At 45.7% G+C, this 25,272-nt stretch overlaps 1 protein-coding gene across 2 annotated transcripts in view; it reads left to right on the forward strand.

Moving 5' to 3' along the window:
• Window positions 1–25,272, forward strand: part of PCDH15 (protocadherin related 15) — a 320,955-nt gene that overhangs the window by 120,040 nt on the left and 175,643 nt on the right. For both annotated transcript variants that reach the window (XM_054382646.1, XM_054382647.1), the window contains 2 exons: window positions 2,177–2,287; window positions 5,088–5,258. In XM_054382646.1, coding sequence (XP_054238621.1) covers window positions 2,177–2,287; window positions 5,088–5,258 — 282 coding nt within the window. The remainder of the gene's footprint in view (window positions 1–2,176; window positions 2,288–5,087; window positions 5,259–25,272) is intronic.

Below are 25,272 nucleotides of genomic sequence, written 5' to 3' on the forward strand. Positions count from 1 at the left end.
TCAGGTTGACCAGGGCCTCATCAAGCTTCACCTTGAATATCTCCAGGGATGGGGCTTCAGCCACCTCTCTGGGCAACCAGTTCCAGTGTTACACTACCCTCACAGTAATGAACTTGTTCCTAACATCTAAGCCATTGCCCCTGATCCTGTCACTGCAGGCCTTTGGGAGCAGTCTCTCTCCATCCTTCCTGTAGCCCCCTTCAGGTACTGGCAGGCTGCTGTTAGGTCTCCCTGGAGCCTCCTCTTCTCCAGGCTGAACACCCCCAGCTCCCTCAGCCTATCCTCGTAGCAGAAGTGCTCCAACCCCCTGAGCGTTTTTGTGGCCCTCCTCTGGACTTGTTCTATCAGCTCCGTGTCCTTTCTGTATTGAGGGCTCCAGACCTGCACACAGTACTCCAGGTGAGGTCCCCCTAGAGCAGAGCAAAGTGGCAGCATCACTTCTCTGGATCTGCTGGCAATGCATCTTTTTGATGCAGCCCAGGATGTGATTGGTTTTATTTATTTGGAATTATTAGTTTGTTTGTTTTTTTTTTAATGTGTGCAGTGGTTTCTTAGAGCTTCACTGAGGAAATACCTCCTCCAGAAAATTAGAGACTTGTAAGTGCTTTGGTTTTTGGGTTTTTTTTTAGTATACATTGAGTATTGTTGGTGTACTGAAACCGAATACAAATCCAACCCCCTTAAAATATTATTTCTGTTAAATATATTGTGTCACAGTGAAATGTAAGAGCTGGTTTGTATTTGATTTATTATTAAATTGGAACATTGTATTGCTCAAAGGCACCCTGGAAAATCATTCTAAAAACATGTTCTACAGACACTTTAGCCTCAAGTTAGGCAGAGAGGTTCCTCTAACTACTTACAGAAGCACATTATAGCATGCTTAAGTAGTTTGTTCTGGTGTTTTGCCACAGGAAGAATTAGTATCCATTTCACAGAATCTCAGAACGTTAGGAGCTGGAAGGGACCTTGAAAGTTCTTCCAGTCCAACACCCCCTGCCAGAGAAGCATCACCTAGGGCAGGTCACACAGGAATACATCCACATGGGTTTTGGAATGTCTCCAGAGAAGAATACTCCACAACCTCCCTGGGCAGCCTGTTCCAGTGTTCTGTCACCCTCACAATGAAAAAGTTTTTCCTCATGTTCACACGGGACCTTCTGTGTTCCAGCTTGCACCCATTGCCCGTTGGGCATCTGAGCAGAGCCTGGCTCTGTCCTCCTGACACTTGCCCCTCACATACTTATAAATGTTAATGTCACCTCTCAGCCTCCTCTTCTCCAAGCCGAAGAGCTCCAGCTCCCTCAGCCTTTCCTCAGCAGGGAGATGTTCCACTCCCTTCAGCATCGTTATGGCTCTGTGCTGGACTCTTTCAAGCAGTTCCTTGAGTTCCTTTTTGAACTGAGGGGTCCAGAACTGGACAGAATATTCCAGATGTGGCCTCTGGAATAGGGCAGAGTAGAGAGGCAGGATAATCTCTCTCAACCTACTCACCTTCCAACCAGCCCTTCTAATCCACCCCAGGATGCCATTGGCCTTCTTGGCCACCAGAGCACATTGCTGGCTCATGGACATCCTTATGTCCACCAGGATCCCAAGGGTCCCTCTCCCTGTGCTGTTCTCCAACAGGTCAGTTCCCAGCCTTTCCTGGTCCCTGGGGTTGTTCTTTCCCAGATGCCAGACTCTACCCTTGCCCTTGTTGGATTTAATTTCGTTGCTCCCTGCCCAGCCTTCTAGCCTGTCCAGGTCTGGCTGAATGGCAGCAGAGCCTGAGGGGTGTCAGCCACTGCTCCCAGTTTTGTGTCATCAGCAAACTTTTCTTTTCCTGTCTTACTCTGTGCAACTCACTTATTCTCCCAGTGACAGTGAAGAACAGCAAAGAATTTCCCTTGTTGGAACAACTGCTTTGGAGTCATTACTTGCTTTATTGCAGCTTTGCCTTACTCTTTTGTATCCCAAACTAAATACAGTCAATCTGTGATTGAAAGTGATAATCTATGTGCAAAGAATCAGAGAATCCTCTATGTTCAGATTCTTTATTGTGGAGTTATTATGGAGAAGGCATAGAGAACTTCAGAATCTCTAGCAATTCTGGCATGCCATCCACTCGATCATCTCATCTGAAGCAGGATTTAACTTTGAAGTGTGCTTAATTTCACCATTTTAACTTTTGCAGACTTCCAACAGGACCTTTGATATTCCCCTGACTCTGTCTGGAGCAGTAGTCCTACGGGAACGACTGAATTATGAGGAAAAGACTCGTTACTTTGTCATCGTTCAAGCAAATGTAAGTATCTAGCTCTCCGAAGGGGCTCTTTGTGCCACTGCTTTAGGTGGGCTTTTAGTTTGCAGATTCAGATTTTACCAAGGAAAGGATAAGCCTCACTGAAACAGCAGGTCTGATAATACCCTTCTCCTGAAGATGCATAGAATCACAGAATACCAGGTTGGAAGGGACCTCAAGGATCTTCTAGTCCAACCTTTCAGGGTAAGAATTGAGTTTAAATGAGATGACAGGTTTTGGGCTCCCTAGTTCAGGAGGGAGAGGGACCTACTGAAGAGAGCCCAAGGGAGGGCTATGAGGGTGATGAAGGGACTAGAGCACTGCCTGGTGTGGAGAGGCTGTGAGACTTGGGGCTGTTTAGTCTGGAGAGAAGACTGAGAGGGATCTAATCAATGTTTATAAATATCTAGGGGCTGGGTGTCAAGAGGGGAGGGGACAGGCTCTGCTTAGTTGTGCCTGTTGATAGGACAATAGGACAAGTTTATATCCAAACTACAGCACAGGAGGTTCCACCTCAACATGAGGAGGAACTTCTTTACTGTAAGAGTCACGGAGCACTGGAACAGGCTTCCCAGAGAGGTTGTGGAGTCTCCTTCTCTGTAGACTTTCAAGGCCTATCTGGATGCATTCCTGTGTGACCTGCAGTAGATTCTATGGTTATGTGGTCCTGCTCGGGCAGAGTGGGTTGGATGATCTCCAGAGGTCCCTTCTAACCCCCAGCATCCTGTGATCCTGTGATAGCCCAGCACCCTGTCATGCTGGGCCTTGAAACTGCCTGATGTTGAGAAATCCACCATGTCCCTTGGGAGTTTATTCCAATGTTTAATAGTTAAAATGGTGAAAAAAAGTTTTGTGGCATCTAGCCTGAATCTCCCCAGTAGCGCCTTGTCTCCATCACCTTGGACTCTTTGTAGAAAGGGAGTCTCCCTCCTCATGACAACCTCCCTTTATGTACTTGTATGTGGTGATGAGGTCTCAAGGCTGAACAAACCCAGCTCTCAGCCTTCCTTCATGTGACAGGTCTGCCAGTCTTCTGATCATTCTTGTAGCCCTTCTCTGGACTCTTTCCAGCTTGTCCCCATCCTTCTTGTACAACAGGGACCAAAACTGTGCACAGTGCTCAGGGTGCAGCCTGACCAGTGCTGAGCAGAGCAGGAAGAATGACATCTTTGTCCCTGCTTGTGATACCCGGATTAATGCAACTCAGCATCCTGTTGGCTTTCTTTGCCACTGCAGCACACTGTTCACTCGTGTTGAGCCTTCTGTCCACCAAGACACCCAGGTTCTTCTCCACAGTGCTGCTCTCAATCTGAGAGTGACTCCCAGTCTGAGCTGCTTTCCTGGGTTATGTGTTCCCAGGTGCAAGACCCTGAAAGATCTTATTTAAAATTTCTCTAGGTTGTTGAAAGCTCAGACATACTATAGCTAGTTTAAAAAAAACCTTGCTCAGTGCATGTGAAAAGACAACCTTTACCTTTTTGGCATGAGGGACAAGCTGCAAATTTGCAGTACAGCCCATGCAGAAAAGTGCATTCTGGTGTCACTAAGTGTTCATTCTCTAACAAATCTGGTGATGGTAATTTGATCTCAGATGAGTTTAATGGAGACAGTTTAGCTGTATCCTTCAGGTTTGAAATGCATTTTTCTGTGGAGGTGATTTTTCTTTCAAGTCATACTGGAAGTGTATGTAGAGGTCTTTACAGAGTGGATAATGCACACTGAGAAGAAAAGGGATGTTTAAACTAATATATCTGTCATCACAGGAGATTTTTGGTGCCCTTCAGGGCTGTGGAAGCTTTTTTCCTTTTTTTTTTTTTTTTTTCTTTTTGTGTGTCCTGATGATAGCTGAAATGAAAACTTTTCCTCTGGTTGTTTACCTCTATCATGATTCTGCTTCACTTGTGGGAAAATGAGAGTCCTCTGAAGTAACTTCAGATAACTCACTCCTCAATTCACCATTTATGTTACTGTATTCTCCTATTCTCTATCAGAAACATGACATTTTACGATCCACTTTCCCATTTTGTGGCATGTTCAGCATTCCCCCAACAGAAAGAAGCTTTTTGCACTGGGATATATCTAATGATGCTTCCTGGCTCTTAGAAGTTGTTGTTTTACCTGGAGAATGTAACTGGGTGCTCTCCTAAACAGGAATATGGGAGGTTTCAGAACTGGTTTGTCTTGTGGTTTTAGCAATAACTTTTCCCACAGATCATCGTTATGTATTCACAGCTCTTCTCCTTTGATGTCAGAACTGTGCTGTAGACCCTTCACCAGCATTGTTGCCCTTCTGTGGACACACTCCAGCTTCTCAATATTCTTCTTGGAGTCACAGGCCCAAAACTGAACCCAGTGTTCACAGTGTGGCCTCACCAGTAACAGGTGAAGGAATAAACTCACTGCCCTGGTCCTGCTGGCCACACTATTGCTGATCCAGGCCAGGATGCTTTTGGCCTCCTTAGCCACCTGAGCACAAGCTGGTTCATATTTTATTGCCTGTTGACCGTGATACATTGAAAAGAACCTTTCATACAGCACAGAGGCTTTTTTGGGAAGCCATGTTGTAGTTTTGTTGTGGACAGAAGTGTTCTTCGGCCTTTTAAAACATGAGCAGTGTCACTCCTTCTGCAGATCAGCTTTCCATGTAGAGTACACTTTGGAGATCTTGGAACAATCTCATTACTGTCTTTTGGTTCAGTATTGCAGTCCAGGGCCTCTCCACTGGCAGCTAGGAAAGCAGCAGTTCCTGCTCAGGCTGCACTTTTCTGTGAGCATCACCAAATGTAACTCATTCACTTCACAGGACCGAGCCCAAAATCTGCACGAGCGAAGGACGAGCACAACCACCCTGACAGTGGATGTGCTTGATGGGGACGACCTGGGACCCATGTTTCTTCCCTGTGTCTTGGTGAACAACACTCGTGACTGCAGGCCTCTCACCTACCAAGCCAGCTTGCCAGAACTGACTGATCCTGTAAGTCCTCTGGGTTTTTTTGTTGGGTTTTTTTTTTTTTTTGGTTTGTTTTGGTGTTTTGTCCTTTTTTTTTTTTTTTTTTTTTTTTTTTTTGCAAGTTCTCTCTGTTTGTTTTGCAAGCTAATGCCATCTTTTTCTGTGGGCAAAACTGAGAACTGTCACTACCCAGGTCACAGGTGCTTTACGGCGTGGTTTGCGTGCTCAACAAAAGAAACCCAGAGTAAGATGTATGTGGGAAGAGATGGTTAAATCCTCTTTGGTGCAAACTGCTCATTCACTGCAAGGGCTGAAATATGGTGAATTGTTGGAATTGCTTTCCTGATTTGTCTGTGTTTTGCTCTCCAAATATCCTGAAGAACCACTTTGGAGAAGGACATTGGCATGTTATTTCATTCAAGACTGTTATAGACTTTAAGAGAAAGAGTTTTGGAAGAGGTCCCTAGTACCTGAAAAGATTATGTGTAGCTATTACAGGCTTTGATCAAGAGGCAGTAAGGAGCAATGTGCAGAAGCTTGTATTCATTATGTCAATTAATGCTTCAGGTAGGATGGGGATACAGGTCCCCAGCATAAGGCTGATTTCACACTAGAACACAGACAGTGAGTGGCAAAAGGAGAAGGATAGGGCTTCATCATTCCTTGATGCAAGGTGGTACCTGTTTCTCTTCCCTACAGAAGAGCTGCTGATTGGTGTAGTCATAGTCATAGAATGGTTTGGGTTGGAAGGGACCTTAATGATCATCTAGTTACAACTCCCCTGCCCCATGGGCCTCATCCAACCTGGCCTTGAACATCTCCAGCAAGGGGGGACATCTACAACCTCCCTTGGCAACGTGCTCCAGTGTCTCACCAACCTCACTGTAAAGAATTTCTTCCTAAATCTGTAGGCTAAATCTCCCCAGCTCAAAGCCATTCCCCCTTGTTCTATCACTACAAGCCCTCTCTGGTGGGTGACACAGAGATATGAATTTCTTAATTGATGTATGACCTTTGATTCATACATTTAAGAAAGAAACAATTGAATCACAAGGTATCACTCGATCAACACTGACATTAAGATGACATTAAGGTGACCTTAAGATAACGTTAAGTATTGACAATAAGGTCACGACTCCCTTGTTCATTGCAGGCCACGCTCTGTCCTCCTTCCTTTGACCAAGACTTGTCTTGCTATTCTGTGCCTCTTAAGTCTTTTCCCTCACCAGACATTGTGATGTCTTGTTTTTGTCTGGCCTTGGGACCTGCTGCAGATATGGTCATGCTGGGTCACCAAGTACTGCTGCCATCCCGCTTGGCTGATTTAGATGATGCTCTTACAGCGTCATGCACCTCCAAAGGTGGCAATTTCTCTACTGGTAAATCTCTTCCTAACAACTGTAGTCTGATTTGTAAGGTGTAGAAAGGCTGCAGCCTTGACATTGAGCTTGTAATAGAAGCAAAAGAAACTCCTTGCAGTGAGGGTGAGGAGACACTGGAACAGGTTGCCCAGGGAGGTCGTGGATGCCTCTTCCCTAAAGGTGTTCAAAGCCAGGTTGGATGAGGCCTTGGTCCAGTAGAAGGTGTCCCTGTCCATGGCAGAGGGTTTGAGAGTAGATGATCTTTGAAGTCCCTTCCAACCCAAACCATTCTGTGAATCCTATGAAGTTGATTGGAAAAGGAAAAGGAAGAGGTGTTCCATATTTGACCTTGTTATGTTTGATTTATCCATCTCTTTTTTCCACTGCTGCACCTTGATATTGGATAGCATTTTGTAACTGTGTCATCTCTTTTGGAATTGTGCAGAAGTGCTTTTTCTTCTAAGTGTTAGATGAATTTGGTTTGGGCTCAGTGTCATGTTAAGGATTTTGGGCAACCACAGTTACTCTCCAGCTGAGCATGCAGCCTTGTTAAAAAATGGTGCTTGGTCAGTGCCATGTTTTTTTATCTGTTCTTCCTGCTACAGCTCTCTCAGATGAAAGGAATCCAGCTCTGCCCTTGGCCAGGCATATATAGGCTGTGCTGGAAAACAAAGTAGTGTCTGTCAAGAAGGGTGTCTGGGCAAGGAAAAATCTGACTAGTGATTTAGGTGTTGAATTGCTAACTGTATTGATTCAACTTCAGATGCTACCATCTGTCCAGGTGTCAGCTCTTTTATTTGCTTTTAGGCATTTTTGTGTCAAAGCACACCTTGAGAAATCTGATGTATGGAAGGAGAACCCAGTTCTGTTGATAAACCACAGGCTGTTTGCTCTTTATCTGCTTGTAGCACTGTGACAGTTGTGATAAACCGTAAGTGGAAGGAGGATGCATGATCTCAAAGTTTTACCTTGGTTTCCTAAACGTTGGACTCCTAAATGATAATTCCTTCAGAAGATATGGATGGTACCTAAAACAATTGAGCTCATGGACATATGTATTACATTTGTCCTGCAAGCAGTAGTGTGATATGGTGCAGAGAAACTTGAGCTTCCTGGGCTGGGTGAGGGCTGTCAGTGGGCTCATGCAATGCTCTGATCTGGCAAAGCAGTCTGGGCAGAAGTCCTCATTCAGGAATGGGTTGGAGGTTTCTGCATGATGTAAAACTGTTGCATTGTGCCATGTAGACAGGACCCATCTGAGTACATAATCATAGAATTGTGGAATGATTTGAGCTGGAAGGGACCTTGAAGATGACCTAGTTCTAACTCCCCTGCCATGGGCACTGGCACAGCCCACTAGACCAGGTTGCTGAAGGCCTTGTCCAGCCTGGCCTTGAACATCTCCAGGGAAGTGGCCTCCAATATCTCCCTGGCAACCTGTTCCAGTGTCTCACCACTCTCACTGAAAATACTTTTTTCCTAATCTCCAGTCTAAATCTCCCCTCTTCTAGCCCAAAGCCATTCCCTCTCACCCTGTTACCACAAGCCCTTATCAAAAAGCTCTCCCCAGCTGTACCACTGCTGTAAGACTCCATGTCAGGTTACACAGAACCACTGCACTCCTCAGCATGATTTATCTGAAGCTACTTGCAACAGTTTTATTCTTTTAAAGATCCAAATTTACTACTCTGTGGTGGTTGAACCTCCAGTGTGTACAGTACTATGTGGAAGCTGAACCTGCAGTGTGTACAGCAAATAGAACAGAATGCTGTTTGCTGGGAACTTCTAATGGTAGCCACTACCTAGGCTAATGGACTATTTTAAGTCCCATCATCTGTTCTTCAATTTGCTTTTTAATTTTTCAGTGAACATGAGAAGGAATATTAATGACTCTAGAACAAAGTCGAAGTATGAATTATTCAGAGGCAGTATGCGGAAAGAAGTCCAGCTTTACAGGGCAAGATGTGGAACAAAGCTGGAAGTAGGGAGATTCAGACTGGATGTGAGGAAGAAGTTCTTCCCCATGAGAGTGGTGAGAGCCTGGAATGGGTTGCCTCAGGAGGTAGTTGAGGCCATGTCCTTGGAGGTGTTTAAGGCCAGGGTGGATGAGGCTCTGGCCAGCCTGCTGTAGTGTGAGGTGTCCCTGCCCATGGCAGGGGGGTTGGAACTGGATGGTCCTTGTGGTCCCTTCCAACCCTGACTAATTCCATGATTCTGTGATCCTCTGCCTACTTAGCCAACCCCTAAAGTGAAGCGTTTAATGTAACTAGTGAGAATAATGTTGTTCAGCCTTGCACAATTACTTATCTTTACTTGGTGTCCATCCATGAATTCACTGAGGTAAAAATCAAATTTCCTTTCTAAGCCTCTTCCCCTTAGATGCTCTAAAGCAGTTGGATCAAATGCACCCTCAGTAGGTTTGCAGACAACATCAAGTTGGATGTGAGTGTTGACCTGCTTGGGGGTAGAGAGGCTCTAGAGAGGGATCTGGACAGGCTGGATTGATGGGATGAGGTTCAACAAGGCCCAATGCTTGGTTTGGCTTTGAAGGAATTTCAAAAGTCACCTACTTCCATCCCTTCTACCCTGGGCAGGGACACCTCCTACTAGACCAGGTTGCTCAAGGCCCCATTCTGCCTGGCTTTGAGCACTTTAAAGCTTGGAGCCTTCACCACAGCTCTGGACAAACTGTTCCCTGTGCCTCACCACCCTCATGGGAAAGAATTTCCTTCTAACATCTAAACTAAATCCAGCTTCTTCCAGGCTGAAGCCATTACCCCTCATCCTATCTCTCCCATGCCTTTGTAAAAAGTCCCACTCCTGCTCTTCTGGAGCTCCCTTCAAATACCTGACAGCTGCAATAATGTCTCTGTGGAGCCTTCTCTTCTCCAGGCTGAACAACCCCAACTCTCTCAGCCTGGCCTCACATCAGAGGGCTCCCAGGCCTTGGATCATCTTTGTCCCTCCTGTGGACCCACTGAAGCAGTTCCATGTCCTTTTTTCACTGGGGACTCCAGAGCTGGGCTCAGTGCTGTAGGTGGGGTCTCAGCAGAGCTTGAATATATCTTGAGCACCTTCAGGGATGGTGACTGCACTACCTCTCTGGGCAGCCTCTTCCAATGCCTGACCACTCTTGCAGCAAAGAAATTTTTCCTAATATCCAACTTAAACATCCCCTGGCAGAATTTCAAGTCATTTCCTCTTGTTCTATCACCTGATATTAGAGAGAAGAGGCTGATCTCCACATCAAACTAACCTCTTTTCAGGGACTTGTAGAGAGCAATGAGGTCTCCCCTTAGTTTACTCTTCTCCAGACTAAACAACCCCAGTTCTCTCAGCTGTTCCTCACCAGACCCTTCACCAACTTCATTGCCCTTCTCTGGGCACGCTCCAGTACCTCAGTGTCAAAACAGAATGGTCAGTATCAGCACAGCTAGTTACCACAGGACACTTCATGCTAGCATTTTAAAGCCTTCTCAGTTAGGAAGCTGTAACTCTGCCCAGAGACCTTCAACACACATCACACTTGGAGCTGAGCTGACAGATTTACTGATCAAGACAGCAGGACTCCCATCTCTATGCAAACAAGGGTGAGAAGTTGTTTACTGGGTGGAAATATCAGTGAGGCAACACATCAGCCTGTGCTGCCATCCAGGACCCCTTTAAAGGGAGCCCTACAGCATCAAACCCACAGAGTTTCTGCTGAACTGATGACTCATTATGTTTACACTGGTTCTCCTTGTGCTTTCTGGAGGAAGAAGTTATAGAGTACAAGCTGTAACTCAGACAACAGCTGAGTGATGCCCACGCTGTGCAGTGAGGCTTGCACGGCTGCCAACACCCAGCCCTAATCCAGCAGGAAGGATCAGAGAGCCGTGCCAACGCCGTTTCTTGCTGCTGCTTCGGATGCTTTGCCAGCGCAACGAGGGCTGTGACAAAACACTAATGAGCACAGATCCATCACCGAGTGACGCACGGCAGTGAAATCCAGAAAATATTCCAAGGCAGTTGTTCAACTACAAGTAAAGCCAATCCCAAAAGTAACAAACACCCTGGAAAAATACATTCAGCTGGAGATATTCCCCAAACCTTCTCTTTGGTCAGAGTATGTCACCTCAAATTTCCAGTTTGCAGCATTTCACCATTTTCCCTTTCTTCTTGCATTCCTATTGATACCTACAAGTGCCTAGAGACGTTCCTTTGATCAGTGAGCAAACAGGGAGAGGCAGTCCCTCACCTCAGGAGTCTGCAAAGGTTCCTCTGCTACTCTGGGAGGGTGAGTGTATACGAAGATGTGCAAGAAGAACTAGATGATCCTTGAGGTCCCTTCCAACCCTAACAATTCTATGATTTATAAATATGTAAAGGGTGAGTGCCAAGAGGATGGCACTCTCAGGATGGCTCTGCTCAGTGATGGTCAGTGACAGCACAATGGTGGAAGCTGAGGCACAGGAGGTTCCATAGAAACATGAGGAAACATTTTTTCTCTGTGAGGTTGATGGAACACTGGAATAGGCTGCCCAGGGTGGGTGTGGAGTCTCCCTCTTTGGAGATGTTCAAAACCCACCTGGATGTGTTCCTGTGTGACCTGCCCTGGATGATCCTGCTCTGGTAGGAGGGTTGGACTGGATGAGCTTTTGAGGTCCCTTCCAGCCCCTAACATTCTGTGTTTCTGTAACACTTCTTACTACCAGATGATGTTGCAGAGTCCAACCAGACCCTGCAAAGTGTCCATCCACACTTGGTGTGAAAATAACATGTGGGCAACACTGAGCAGCATTTCTGGAGGCAAGCTTTGCAGTTGTGCAGTACTTGAGTGAAAGGATGTTTTTTATCACTAGGAAGCTGTAAAGGAGGGGCTGTCTTACGACCCTCCACCAAGGGGTATCTAACTACTTACAGATGGAAAACTCTGATATTATGAAATCATTGTTAAAAGTTGTTCAGGTGTCATGGTTTGACAGGGTGCCTTTAAAAACCATACAGTTGAGGGCCAGAGAGTCCAGCCCAGTGGGTGGACATGGGAAATTATATTATTTCACTCCCACAATGCCATGCATCTGCAATATAAAACTGGCTGCAGGGCTGGTTTCTGCCCCTTCTCCTCTCCCTGCCCCTGTCCTGACATGGCTCCCTTATCTCCTCTTTGGTGTGGGGAAGGGTTTCACCTTTAAGCAGCCTGTCAGCAGCCTAGGCCAAGCCAATTTTAAGATGCATCATTTTGGGCCTGGTGTAGGGAAGGGGGCATTAGCAGGAAGGTATGGGGGGCCCGAGATTTTGGCTTGGTTTGGTGGAGGTTTGTAGAAGCATTGGCCTAAAGAGGTTTGAGGAAACTGTGGCCTATGTATTTTTTTGTATTGTAAATGCTTTGCACTGCAGCCTGTAGTTTATGAACAGCACTTCCATTTAAACTGCCAATCTGGGATGGAGCACTGGAAGAGGCTGCCCAGAGAGGTTGTGGAGTCTCCTTCTCTGGAGACTTTCAAAACCCACCTGGATGTACTCCTGTGCTTTTTAACAGTGGCTTTGGCAGGGGGGTTGGACTGGATGATATCTGGAGGTCCCTTCCAACCTCTAATGTGATACTGTGGAGTTTTTTCTTTAACTACTTTGAAAAGAGTTAGAGAGACTATCTTGCTCCTTAAACCAAGACATCAGGTCAAACATATGTATGTGCAGAAAGTAATAATAATGGGGTTGATCTGAAAGCTTGAAATGCATGTAACTTTTCATTTAGTTATTTTTAAGATCCTAGAATCATAGAGTGGTAGGAGTTGGAAGGGACCTCTGGAGATCATCAAATCCAGCCCCCCTGAAAGCCACTGTTAAAAAGCAACAGTGATAATTTATGCAGTTGATGTGTGAACTTATCTCTGATGGCTTCTCTAGGAGTACAAGAAGTAACTAACTGATGGGAAAAACTAAGACACAAGTTTGCTTATTAAAAAAGGACCTACTTTCTAAATTCAGCCCTGCTATTGTCAAGCAGCTTGTAGCACCTCATTGGGGTATTCGTTACAATCCAGACTTGATGCACTCTTAGTTGTCTGTTGTGCCCAATGTTTGTGCAGCCTCCTAAAGTAAAGCCTGCAAAATCCATGTATCTTGACAGATGATGTCGTTAACAGAGTTAGCTGTCAAAAACCACAATTCCTTTCATTTGTTTGTAAAAACAAGCCACCTTTGAGGGCAGGAAAAAAAACAACTATTTGGAACCAGAGGCAAGGTAACATAATGAATTGGAGCAAAGAGGAAAATAAGGCTATTTTTATCAGGGATGTCTTCCAGAAACAGCAGGTCCAAACCAGAATTGAATTTCATCAGGATCTGATCATAGTGCTTTTACTAAATTGCTTTTTCTGTAGCTGACACACTCTGTAAGAAACGTTTCCAGCAGAGCGTGAGTGCTGGAGACTAAAGGAAATGCATTATGCAGTGGGCCTCCTGCCTTGGCACACAGGAATCCTCTCCTTTGCAGTTCAGGCAAGATCTAGAATTCCATCTGGAGGTGCTCCTTGTTCCAGTGTGACAGCTGTCCTTACACAGCAAGAAACATTTGCTTTCTGACGTTTCCTTTGTTCCAGCCAAGCTATCAAGCCTATTTCCTTGATGGTCTTTCAAATCATTGGTGGTACGTTGCTTATTATCACCTTATTCCCGTGGGGACAGGCTATGAGAATTGGGAGTGGTCAGTCTGGAGAAGGGAAGGCTCTGGAGAGGCCATGAGGTCTTCCAGTACCTGAAGGGGGCCTACAAGAAAGCCGGGAAGGGACTTTTTACAAGGGCTTCTGAACAGGACAAGAGACAATGGCTTTTTGCTGGAAGAGAGGAGACTGAGACTGGGGATGAGAAAGAAATTCTTTACAGTGAGGGTGGTGAGACATGGGAACAGGTTGTCCAGGAATGTTGTGGCTCCCCCTCCCTGGAGGTGTTGAAGGCCAGGTTGGATGAGGCCTTGAGCAACCTGGGCTGGTGGGAAGTGTCCCTGCCCATGGCATGGGGTTGCAACTGGATGATCTTGAGGGTCCCCTCCAACCCAAACCATTCTATGAATCCATGAGTCATTTTCTGTTCAGGATTCAGCATGAGACAAGAGAATGGCTGCAGGAAGTGTAGCTGTAAACCCCAAGACAAACACACCTGCTTCTGCTTGAGACAGCTTCACCAAACCCAGGAAGTGTTTAAAGGTCAGTGTTACACCACCATAAGGACTTGGAGATTTCATTTTTCCTTCCTGGGAGTAATATCATTCCCCTACATTGGACAGTTTTAAGGCTCAGCTTGACAGGGTGCTGGGCCAGCTCATTCCAATTAGACTGTTACCTACAAAGGTTAGACCAGATGATCCTTGGGTCCCTTCCAACCTGGCACTCTGTGATTCTGTTATCATTACACTGTTGAAGTCTGTGAAATAGCATAGAATCATGGAATGGTAGGGGTTGGAAAGGACTTTCAGGGATCATTGAGACCAACCCCACTGCCAAAGCAGGATCACCTCAGACTGGTCACACGGTAACGCATCCAGATGAGTCTTGAAAATCTCTAAAGAAGGAGACTCCACAACCTCTCTGGGCAGCCTGCTCCAGGCCTCTGTCACCCTTACAGGAAAGAAGTTTGTTTTTATGTTGAGGTGGAACTTCCTGGGTTCCAGTTTGTATCTACTGCCCCCCGTCCTATCCACTGAAAAGAGCCTGGCCCATTCTTCTTGACACCCACTCCTCAGATATTTATAAACATTAATAAGATCTCCTCTCAGTCTTCTCTTCTCCAGGCTAAACAGCCCCAGGGCTCTCAGCCTTTCCTCATCAGACAAATGTTCCAGTCCCTTTATCATCCTTAAAACCTCTGTTGGACACTCTCCAGTATATTACTGTCCCTCTTGAAATGGGGAGCCCAGAACTGGACCCAGTCACATTCAGGTTGGAAAAGCCCCTCAGGATCACCAAGTCCAACCAATAACCCTACTCTGCAAGGGTCACCCCTAAACCATATCCCCAAGCACCACGTCCAAACCACCTTTAAACACATCTAGGCTTGCTAACTCCACCACCTCCCTGGGCACCCTGTGCCAATGTCTGACCACTCTTGCTGGGAAAACATTCTTCCTAATGTCCAGTGTAAACCTACCCAGTGGCAGCTTGAGGCCATTCCCTCTTGTTCTATCACTCATTACCTGTGAGAAGAGACCAGCACCAGTCTCTCCACAACCTCCTTTCAGGTAGTTGAAGAGAGCAATGAGGTCTCCCCTCAGCCTCCTCTTTTTCAAACTAAGCAGCTCCAAGTCCTTCAGTCACTCTTCATCAGATTTATTCTCCAGGCCCTTCACCAGCTTTGTTGCCCTCTGCACATCTCCATCACATCTCCAGATGTGATCTCACCTGGGCAGAATAGAGGTGGAGGAGATCCCCATTTTGTCTTTTCTTTTCAATGCATATTTGAGCTGCCTTTGTGAACTCTTCATCTCACTTCATACTGTTAAGGAGAAGAGGCTGATGGCTCCTCTATGCCTGTGGAAGATTTAGCCATAACATGCACTGGAAAAGGCACAAGAAGTTATGATCAAAAGCAGGGCACAGCCTGAATGCAGACTCTGGCTGAGCAAGTGCTTCCACTCTGAAAAAAAAACAAAAAACAAAAAAACACAGAAACAAAACAACCCAAAAAAACCCCAAACTGACAAAGAAGAAATATGTGAAAGGTCTACAGAACTGCAGGTTACAGAGCGTGCATGGCATCAGCTGCTTGCTGCCTCCTGCAAATCAGCATCTCATCAATGCCTAAACAAATTACCTGTTGGCAGGCTCAAGCTGTGCAGAACAACAAGGACCTTCACCCAGACACTGTAGTTATGGTAGTTCACCTTGGCTCAAAACTCAGACAGGTTCACAGAACAAAAAAGACTTCTCAGCTGTTACTTATTAAGACAGCACTTTTGGTTGTGACATGAGACTACCCTTTAGGGAAGTGTAACTAGTACCTCTGGAGGGACTTTCTGCAAAACTAGACCCCAAAATAAAAATCCCTTAACAAATCACAGAATCCCAGCATAGTGAGGGTCAGAAGGGACCACTGGAAATCTTCCAGTACAACCCTTCTGCCAAAGCAGGGTCACCCACAGCAGCTTGCCCAAGATCACAATGGCCAGGGGGGGTTAGAATCTGCCCAGAGCAGGAGACTCCACAACCTCTCTGGGCTCCAGCACCCTCACACCAAAGAATTTTGTCCTTCTCTTCAGATGGAACCTCCTGGGCTCCAGTTTGTGCCCACTGCCCCTTGTCCTGTTGCTGGGCACCACTGACAAGTGTCTGGCCTCAGTCCTCTTGGCCCCCACCCTTTAGCTCTTACTGAGCATTGAAAAGATCTCCTCTCATTTTGTTCTTCTCCAGGCTGAACAGCACCAGGGCTCTCAGCCTTTCCTTCTCACAGAGATGCTCCAGGCCCCTCAGCATCTTTGTAGCCTCAGCTGGACTCTCTCCAGTATTTCCTTGTCTTTCTTGAGCTTGGGAGCGCAGTATCTGACCCAGTACTGCAGATATGGCCTGAGTGAACTCCCCCTCAAGCTTCTGGCACACTCTTCACTCCTGCCAGGACACCAGTGGTCTTCTTGGCCACGAGGGCATGCTGCTGGTTCTTGGAGAGCTTGTCACACACTGATGTCCTACTTTTAGTGAGGGCCCCAGACGTGAACCCAGTACTCAAAGTGCAGCCTCACCAGTCACCAGTCACTGCTTCCATGCTCCCACTCACCACACTTGCTGATCCAGACCAGGATGCCATTATCCATCTTGGCCACCTGGGCAAACACTGTCTCATCTTCAGCCAACTGTTGACCAGCACTCCCAGGTCCTTTGCTACTGGGCAGTTTCCAGCTACTCTCTCTCATGTTGTTGTGATCCAAGTATAGGACCCAGCACTTGGCCTGGCCTCAGCAAGCAAATCCTGCTCCCCATTTTTCAATGAGGTCACAAGATTCTGTGGTGATCAAAAGGGAAACATTACTGCTGCACCCTCCAAAAGTGAGCACTGTGGCTCCACAGAGGAAGCTTCTTTGCTTCTTTATCTCCCATTACCTGCATCTCTCTGCAAAACCTGAAGAACAAATGTTTAACTGAATAACCTCTGCCCTTTGCATTGTGACAGTGAGCTGACAAGAGGCATCTTGTGAACAGCCAGTTTATAGTTTAAGGGGATGGCCTAGCATGTAATGATCATTCTCTGTACAAGAATCAGTGTGAGGACACAGATGAGAGCTTTTATGGAGTGAAGCTTGCTGGTAAAGCTTTGCTGCAGAAGTTTTTTATCTAGATGTCAACATTTAAAACCTTTAAATGTTTCTACATGGCATTAATAAGTAGGGTGTCTCTTTGACAGGACCTCCACTTCATTCTGTCACAAACATGGCTTTGTGAAATTCAATAAGAATCATAGAATGGTCTGGGTTGGAAGGGACCTCCAAAGGTCATCTTAATCCAACCCCCTCTGCAGACATCCTCTGCTAGATCAGGTTGTCCAGAGCCCTGTCAGGCCTCATCTTGAATATCTCCAGGGATGGGGTCTCAACCACTGCTTTGGGCAATCCGTTCCAGTGTTCCACCTGCACCCTCCTGGTGCAGAACTTGTTTCTAACATCCAATCCAAATCTGCTCTTCTCCAGTGTGAAGCCATTTTCCCTCATCATACCACTGCAGGCTTTTGTAAGCAGTCTGTCCCCATCCTTCTTGCAGGCCACCTTCAGGTCCTGGCAGGCTGCTATTAGGTCTCCCTGGAGCCTTTTCTTCCCCAGGCTGAACACCCCCAGCTCCCTCAGCCTGTCCCCACAGCAGAGGTGATTCAACCCCTTGATCATTTTTGTGGCCCTCCTCTGCACCTGCTCCATCAAGTCTATGTCCTTCCTAAATTGAAGGTTCCAGACCAAGTGTGGACTCCTGCACCTGAGGACGAACAACCCATGTACCACTACAAATCAAATGTGTATAGGAGTGAATTTACCCCTCCTGACAGTCAAACTGCATAAAACTAAACAGAAAGCTCAGGTTTGATTGCCAGTTTTTTCTTGCCAAAGCATTTCTCTCTTGGTTAGAATGTGTTGCATTGAAAACTGCCAAGGTTCTTGGCTAATTTAGGGAGTTGTTAGGTCCTGAAGCAGTTGTATCTCAATATGCCTTTTTATTCTTGGCCTTATTTTCACCAGGATTTGGACTCTTTTATTGAAACACAGTAAAAGCAGTTTGCTAGCCTTTGGCTTGCTCTGCCCCTACAGTCTCATAAGCTGTGCTTGTGATTTAGTTTCATCAAACAACAGGAAACTCTTTGAGATTTAATTTGTTTCTAATGATTCCTTTCTGTAGCTGCTGTCCAATTTTGAGGACTGATGCTAAATGCTCTTGTAGGGGCTGGTATTTCCACTTCAGCTTGGAATTAGACCATGATTGAGCACAATTCTGTCCACTGGCACAACTGAGTGTTGAAAGAGTGGCTGGGATTCATGCCTTCCAAGAGCAAACCAGAGCTTTCCTCATTAGAAGAACTGCTTGTTTCTCTCTATATCAGGATTTGTGGTAAGGGAAGAAGTGACTTTGTATGTTTAAGAGGCAGCACCCAGCTCTGCAGTGCTCTCTGGTATTGAAACTCAGTCTGAAATTGAAAGTGTGCTCTAGGGAAGTGGCTTGGTTGTTCATAGACATGTCCTGTTGCCTAGCCCAGCATCTATACTCCAGCTCTTGCTTGTGTAGAAGTTTTTGTTTGGGTTTATTTTTTTTTTTCCTCCTCCATCTAATTCTTATCCCTTCCTGTGTCAGCAACTGCTCTTAGCCAGTCTCTGGGCAACCTGATCTCATTGAGGACGTCCCTGCTTACTACAAAGGATGTTGGACTAGATGACCTTTGGAGGTCCCTTCTAACCCAGAGCATTCCATGATTCTATGATTCACAAAACCAGAAGATGGTTTGGCTTGGAAGGGACCTTAAAGCTTATCTAGTTCCAACCTCCTTGCCATGGGCAGGGACACATCCCCCTAGCCCAGGTTGCTCAAGGCTCCATCCAAGCTGGCCCTGAGCACTTCCAGGGAGGGAGTCATCCACAACATCCCTGGGCAACCTGTTCCAGTGTCTCACCACCCTCACTGGATAGAATGTCTTCCTAACCTCCAGTCTAAATCTACTCCCTTCAAGCTCAAAGCCCTTCCATCTCATCCTATCACTACAAAGCCTTGCAAAAAGTCCCTCCACAGCTTTCTTGTAGGCTGCTTCAGATGCTGGATGGTCACTAGAAGGTCTCCCTGGATCCTTCTCTTCTCCAGGCTGAACAGCCCCAAGTCTCTCAGCCTTTCTTGAAAGGGGGTGGGGGTGGTTTCTCCAGCCTCTGATCATCTTTGTGACTTCTTCTAGACCTGCTCCAGCAGCTCCAGGTCCTTCTCATGCTGGAGCACTAGAACTGGAGGCAGTGTTCCTGGTGGGGTCTGAGCAGAGCAGAGGGGCAGAATCCCCTCCCTGTGTTGTTGCTCTCACTGCTCTGGATGCAGCCCAGCACATGGCTGCCTGCTGGGCTGCCAGCAACCATTGCCTTCCCATGTTGAGTTTTTCATCAGTTAACACCCCTAAGTCCTTCTCCTCCAGACTGCTTGAGGAGGTGTGTTTCTCAGCAAGCAACACATGGGAAGGCAGCAAATTCCTAATTAACTCTGCTGTGTTCATCTTTGGCTAAGTACTCTTATGGTGCCTGAGGATCTCTCTTGTATGTAATAATCAGCTCATGTGGTCTTTGTATCTCATGGTTTCAGGGCTTTATAGGAAGGAGAAATAAGCATGCTTGGGTTTGAAATAAACATGGAGTTAAAAGATCAACTTCTAACAGCTGATATTTCAGAGTTTCTATGAGGTCTAGACAATAAATGATTAAAAGGTAAAAGCTTCTATTCTGTTTAGCATTCCTCCAGCCACTCGAATGAATGTGGTAGCTCCAGAGAACAGAAAACCAGGCGGCAAAGTCTAGGCTGTCAGCTTTGTGGTTGTATTGCCTGCCTGTGCTGTCCAGTTCTCTGCATGAACTCCTCCTCATCATTAACACCATCATAATTTTGCCTTTTCTTCATAAATGCTTCTGTTTCAGAGCAAACAGCAGTGGCAAATCATTACTTGCTGCTAAAAGCTTTATGAACTTCCTTGTCTATTGTATTGGATTTGTTTAGGAAAGCTTGACAAGTGGTGTTAATTAGACTAAAATATTGGTGTTAATTAGACTAAAATATTTGGTGAAAGATAGGTTGAAAGAGTTGAGATTGTTCAGTCTGAAGAAAAGAAGGTTCTGGGAGACCATAGAGCAGACTTCCAGCATTTGAACTGGGCTACAGGAGAGCTGAGAAGGGACGTTTCACAAAGGCATGGAGTGACAGGACAAGGGGTAAAGGCTTCAGCCTGGAATAAGCTGGATTTAGACTGGGTATTAGGAAGAAATTCTATCCCATGAGTGCTGTGAGGCACTGGAACAGTTACCCAGAGCAGTTGTGGAGACTGCAAGACTAGAAGTGTGCAAAGCCAGTTTGGATGGGACCTTGAGCAACCTGTGTCCCTACCCATGCCTGGGGAGTTGGAACACTTTAAGATCACTTCCAACCCAAACCCATTTTATGACTCCATGATTCTGTGTGTTGTCAACTCTTGGGCTGTAAATCAATGATTTATTAGCCAAAAATTATTGGTTAGGCAGGGCAATGGTGGTGTCACTTCAGCCACACCTCGAGAGCTAAGCAGGGAAATACTTTAAGAAGAGAGGCTCCATCCATGCAATCTTGGGTTGTGGCTTGTTTAGTACATTAGAGAAGAACCTCTCTTGTGTCTGAGGCTTGGAATAGTCCCTCTGCCACTGGCTGAAAGATGAGCAAATGGAGCCATTTTTCAGGTATTAATTTTTCATTAGCAATTTGGCTAAAACCTGAAACTCAGATTAAGAAAAGGAAAATGAAGATTGATTTTCATGACACACCTGCAGTTGTTGGTGTAGTTTTTATTGAAAAAAAGGGCAAATTGTGATGGCCAAGTTATTTGCAGGATAGCTGAGCAGCAGGCAGCAATTCCTCTAATTAAATTTAAGCATAGATGCCTGATGAACTGATAGGCAATCTTGAATTGCTTGGGAAGCCAGGAAACAATTCAAAAGCAATGATAAAATCCTCTTGGGCACAGTTTCCTCTTGCAAGTTTGTGGATAAACTTTCCATTTGCATTTTTCTCCAGCCTTTTCACTCTTAACTGCAGCCATAGAGAGGTCACTGGATTGATATGAAGTTCAAGATAATGGACAATGTTAAACAAATGATAGTGTTCACAGCAAATTTACTGGCACAGGCTAGTTTAAAAGTGGCTATTGGTGATTTGAATTCGCTCTCTGGAAATGATTCAGCAAAGTCAAAGCAGACAGCTTTGATAAGCTATTGATTATCTGCTAGTGCATGATAAGGAGTCATGAAAGGTGTTCTACAACTTCTGTTATGATTTTTCCCTATCTTTCCCATTTTTGTGATTTGTCTGTCTCCCATGAGCAATCTCTTGATAAGTAGAACCCTTCTCTTTTTAAAGAAAAGTCACTAGAAACTTGTGAAGCATGAAAAGGTTAAAATTACAAAGATGGGATGTAACAGGTAATTAACTCTTATATATTTAAGGGGGTACCAAGAGGGCATGGCTAATTAAAAAGAATTGTCAGTAAAACTGGCAGTAACTTGAGCAGGTGAATAGATGAACTTGGGAATTGTTTTGTATCACCTCTCTTAGTAGGCACACAAGCACTTCACTTGCTTGATCTGTCTATCAGGCAGGACAACCACTGTTAGCATCCAAGACTTGACCTGGGGTTTCAAAGAGAGGTGCATTTCAGCTGATATATTTAAGCTGGCTGCTTTTCATAGAATCAGAGAATGGTCCAGACTGGAAGGGACCTCCAAAGCTCATCCAGTCTGACCTCCCTGCAGTCAGCAGGGACATCCCCAAATAGATCAGGTTGCCCAGGGCCTCGTGTAGTCTCACCTTGAATATCTCCAGGGATGGGGCCTCAACCACCTCCCTGGGCAACCTGTTCCAGTGTTCCACCACCCTCATAGTAAAGAACTTGTTCCTAACATACAGTCTAAATCTGGTCTGCTCTAGTTTGAAGCCATTGCCCCTTGTCCTGTCTCTGCAGGCCTTTGTAAACAGTCTCTCTCCATCCTTCTTCTAGGCCCTCCTTCAGGTACTGGAAGGCTGCTATTAGGTCTCCTCAGAGCCTCCTCTCCTCCAGGCTGAACAACCCCCAGCTTCCTCCTTGTAGCAGAGCTGCTCAACCCCAAAATGAGAAAAGAAAAATATCATTGCAGATCATCTGTGAAGTTGTGTTTGGGGTGAGAGAAACACATTTTGTTGGTTGCTAGGGTTTGATTATTGAGTGACCAGTGGTAGCCTGTCCTCATAGCAGAGGTGTTCCAACCCCCTGATCATTTTTGTGGCCCTCCTCTGGACCCTCTCCATCAGGTCCAGGTCCTTCCTACATTGAGGGCTCCAGAGCTGCACACAGCACTCCAGGTGAGGTCTCCCCAGAGCAGAGCAGCAGCAGAATCACCTCTCTAGATCTGCTGGCAGTGCATCTTTTGCTGCAGCCCAGGCTGTGATTGGCCTTCTGTGCTGCAAACTCACACTGTCTTCACTTGAAGAACAAACAAAACCACACTTTTAACTTATAAAATTTAGTGAATATTTAAAGCAACCAGATGTTTCCATTATCAAAAACACTGCTTCTGGTTGAGAAAATTACAGCAAGGCTGCAGAAGTGAATATCATCTGAAAGACACTTTCCTGCTGGGGATTTTAACTGTGTAGCTTTGCAGAGCTGGTACTGGTAGGAACGAAGTGATGAGTCACAGCTGTCTCTGAGAACAAGAGACTTGCTTTAGAAGTTGTGGGGATGTTTCCTCACATGTTTGATACATGCCACAAAAGGAGAGGGGAAGAGTGAATTGCACTGAAAGAACAGGAAGGCACGTGGCTTTTTGTTTTTTAGTGTGAAAAGAGAATTGGCTGAGCATGACTTTCACATGCTTCAGGTTTTTCTCTAGTATTGATCTTTCTTAAAATGCTGAAGTGGAGATTTCAAAGGAAAAAAGGATGAATTTTGACTGAATGAATTGAAAACTGTGAAATTTTGGACTATGTATGAATCATAGAATCACCTGGGTTGGAAGAGACCTCCAAAGCTCAGCCAGTCCAACCCCTCTACAGTCAGCAGGGACATCCTCTATTAGATCAGGTTGTCCAGAGCCCTGTGAAGCCTCACAGGGAGTGAGTGAGGCCCAGGGACGGAGCCTCAACCACTTCTCTGGGTAACCTGTTCCAGTGCTCAACCACCCTCGTTGTAAAGAACTTGTTCCTAACATCCAATCCAAATCTCCTCTTCTCTCATTTCAAACCATTGCCCCTTGTCCTATCACTGCAGCCCTTTGTAAGCAGTCTCTCTCCATCCTTCTTGTAGGCCCCTTTCAGGTATTGGAAGGTGGCAATTAGGTCTCCCTGGAGCCTTCTCTTCTCCACATTGAACCCCCCCAGCTCCCTCAGCCTGTCCTTGTAGCAGAGGTACTCAACCCCAAAATGAGAAAAGAAAAATATCATTGCAGATCATCTCTGAAGTTGTGTTTGGGGTGAGAGAAACACGTTTTATTGGTTGCTAGGACTTGATTATTGAGTGACCAGTGGTAGGTACCTAGAGGCCATGGGGTTTGCTTCCTGGGGCAGGAGGAGCAGTAGCTCTGATAGCTCACCATAGCCCTAGTCTGCTCTGGAGATTTGGCTGAGGAAAGAAAACAGGAATATTTTCTAGGTATTTAGCAAGCTGTATAGTGAAATTTTAGAGAGTTGATTTAAAATGTGATTCCTTTAATTAGTAAGAGTAAGGGGGAGAAGAAACTGGTAAAAAACACTGATCTTAACATGCAGAATTTTCTCCTTTTTTTCCAAATACAGAAATGCTCCGTTAATTGCTGGATATTTATCACTGTGGTTAATACCTTACTGAACACTAATAGGAAAATATTCCATTCCTACAGCTCTGTCAGAAGCTGAGAACAAAAAGGGTCCTGATTTTCCTTGGAAGAAGTAACTGTGGAGCTGTAATTAGAAGTCGTTTCCTTTCAGACATGAAGATGATCTGCTTTGATTCACATTTTGGTCTGGCAGATCAGCCAAATACAAAAAACATTTGAGCCAACTCACCCAGGCTGGCTGGGTGTGTTTGATGAGCACAGGAGTACACAGTCACTGGTGCAAACCACCTTCTTGTGTGTGGCAAAACCAGTTGGGTGTGTTTGATGAGCACAGGAGTACACATCCAGTGCTGCAAACCACCTTTCTGTGTGGAAAAAACAGTTCCAAAAATCAGGTAATGAAGCACAAAAAGTGCCAAACTCCCCAGTCTGAGCTGAGACAATCTTGCTTGGTTCCATCCTATTGTATTCTTTGTTCATCCTCCAGTCTTCATTACAGAATCACAGAATGTTAAGGGCTGGACAGGACCTCAAAAGCTCATCCAGTCCAACGCCCCCTGCCAGAGCAGCATCACCAACACCAGGTCACACAGGAATGCATCCAGGTGGGTTTTGAACATCTCCAGAGAGGGAGACTCCACAATGCCCTGGGCAGCCTGTTCCAGTGTTCTGTCAACCTCACAGGGAAAAACTTTTCCCTCCTGATTCCAAGGAACTTCCTAGGCCTCAGCTTCCAACACTGGCCCTTGTGCTGTCATTGGGCCTCTGAGCAGAGCCTGGCTCCATCCTCTGGGCACTCACCCTGCACATCTTTATCAACAGCGATGAGGTCACCTCTCAGGCTCCTCCTTTCCTACTACAGAGCCCTCAGCTCCCTCAGTCTCTCCTCATAAGGAAGATGTTCCACTGCCTTCATCATTTTTGAGGCTCTGTACTGGACTGTGTGGCCTGCCCTAGGTGATCCTGCTTGGGCCGGAGAGTTGAACCTGAGGTCTCTTCCAACCCCTAACATTCTGTGATTCTGTGATCTGCTATTGTCTCCTGGTACAAGCCTCAGGCTTCATGGTTGATATTTACCTGGATTGCCCAAGGTCACTTCTAATCTTGGTATTATCTTTGCCATCTGCTGTCTCTTAGGTGCCAAAGCACTTTTATGCAGGAAATTACCTAGCACAGCAAATTCAACCATTCATCCTTGTTTTCTTTTGGAAGCCCACATGCCCTTGGCACCCTTCATTTGGCTTGCTCAGCCCACAACATCTCTGAACTCCACATTTTTTGGACGACCTGCTAGACATTCTCCCTAAGGAAGGTGCTGGCATGGGGGAGCTCTCAGAGTCCTTTCATGGCAAACACAAAAGGAGAAAACCCCCTAGGTTGTGTGCTACTAGCATATTCTCTCTGAGCTTTTTTGTTTTTACAGTTTTTTTCCCCCTTGATCATCTTTTGGTCTTGCAGACTGCCTGGCAGGCTTCCTGTCACAATTCTGTTTGAAGAAAGGTTTATTTTTTAAAATTCATTAATACATAACATTTGCAGGTTGAGGATTGGCTTCTCTCTTGGGTTGGGTTGTTGTTTTTTTTTTTGCTCTGCCTGATGGTATATCCAGTTGTATTAAAAAAACTTGGAAGTCTATTAATACCAAAACCATGAAGTGAGATGTCTCTTCCCTAAT

The sequence above is a fragment of the Indicator indicator genome, chromosome 7 (genome assembly GCF_027791375.1).
Source record: "Indicator indicator isolate 239-I01 chromosome 7, UM_Iind_1.1, whole genome shotgun sequence".
Classification (NCBI taxonomy): Eukaryota; Metazoa; Chordata; class Aves; order Piciformes; family Indicatoridae; genus Indicator; species Indicator indicator.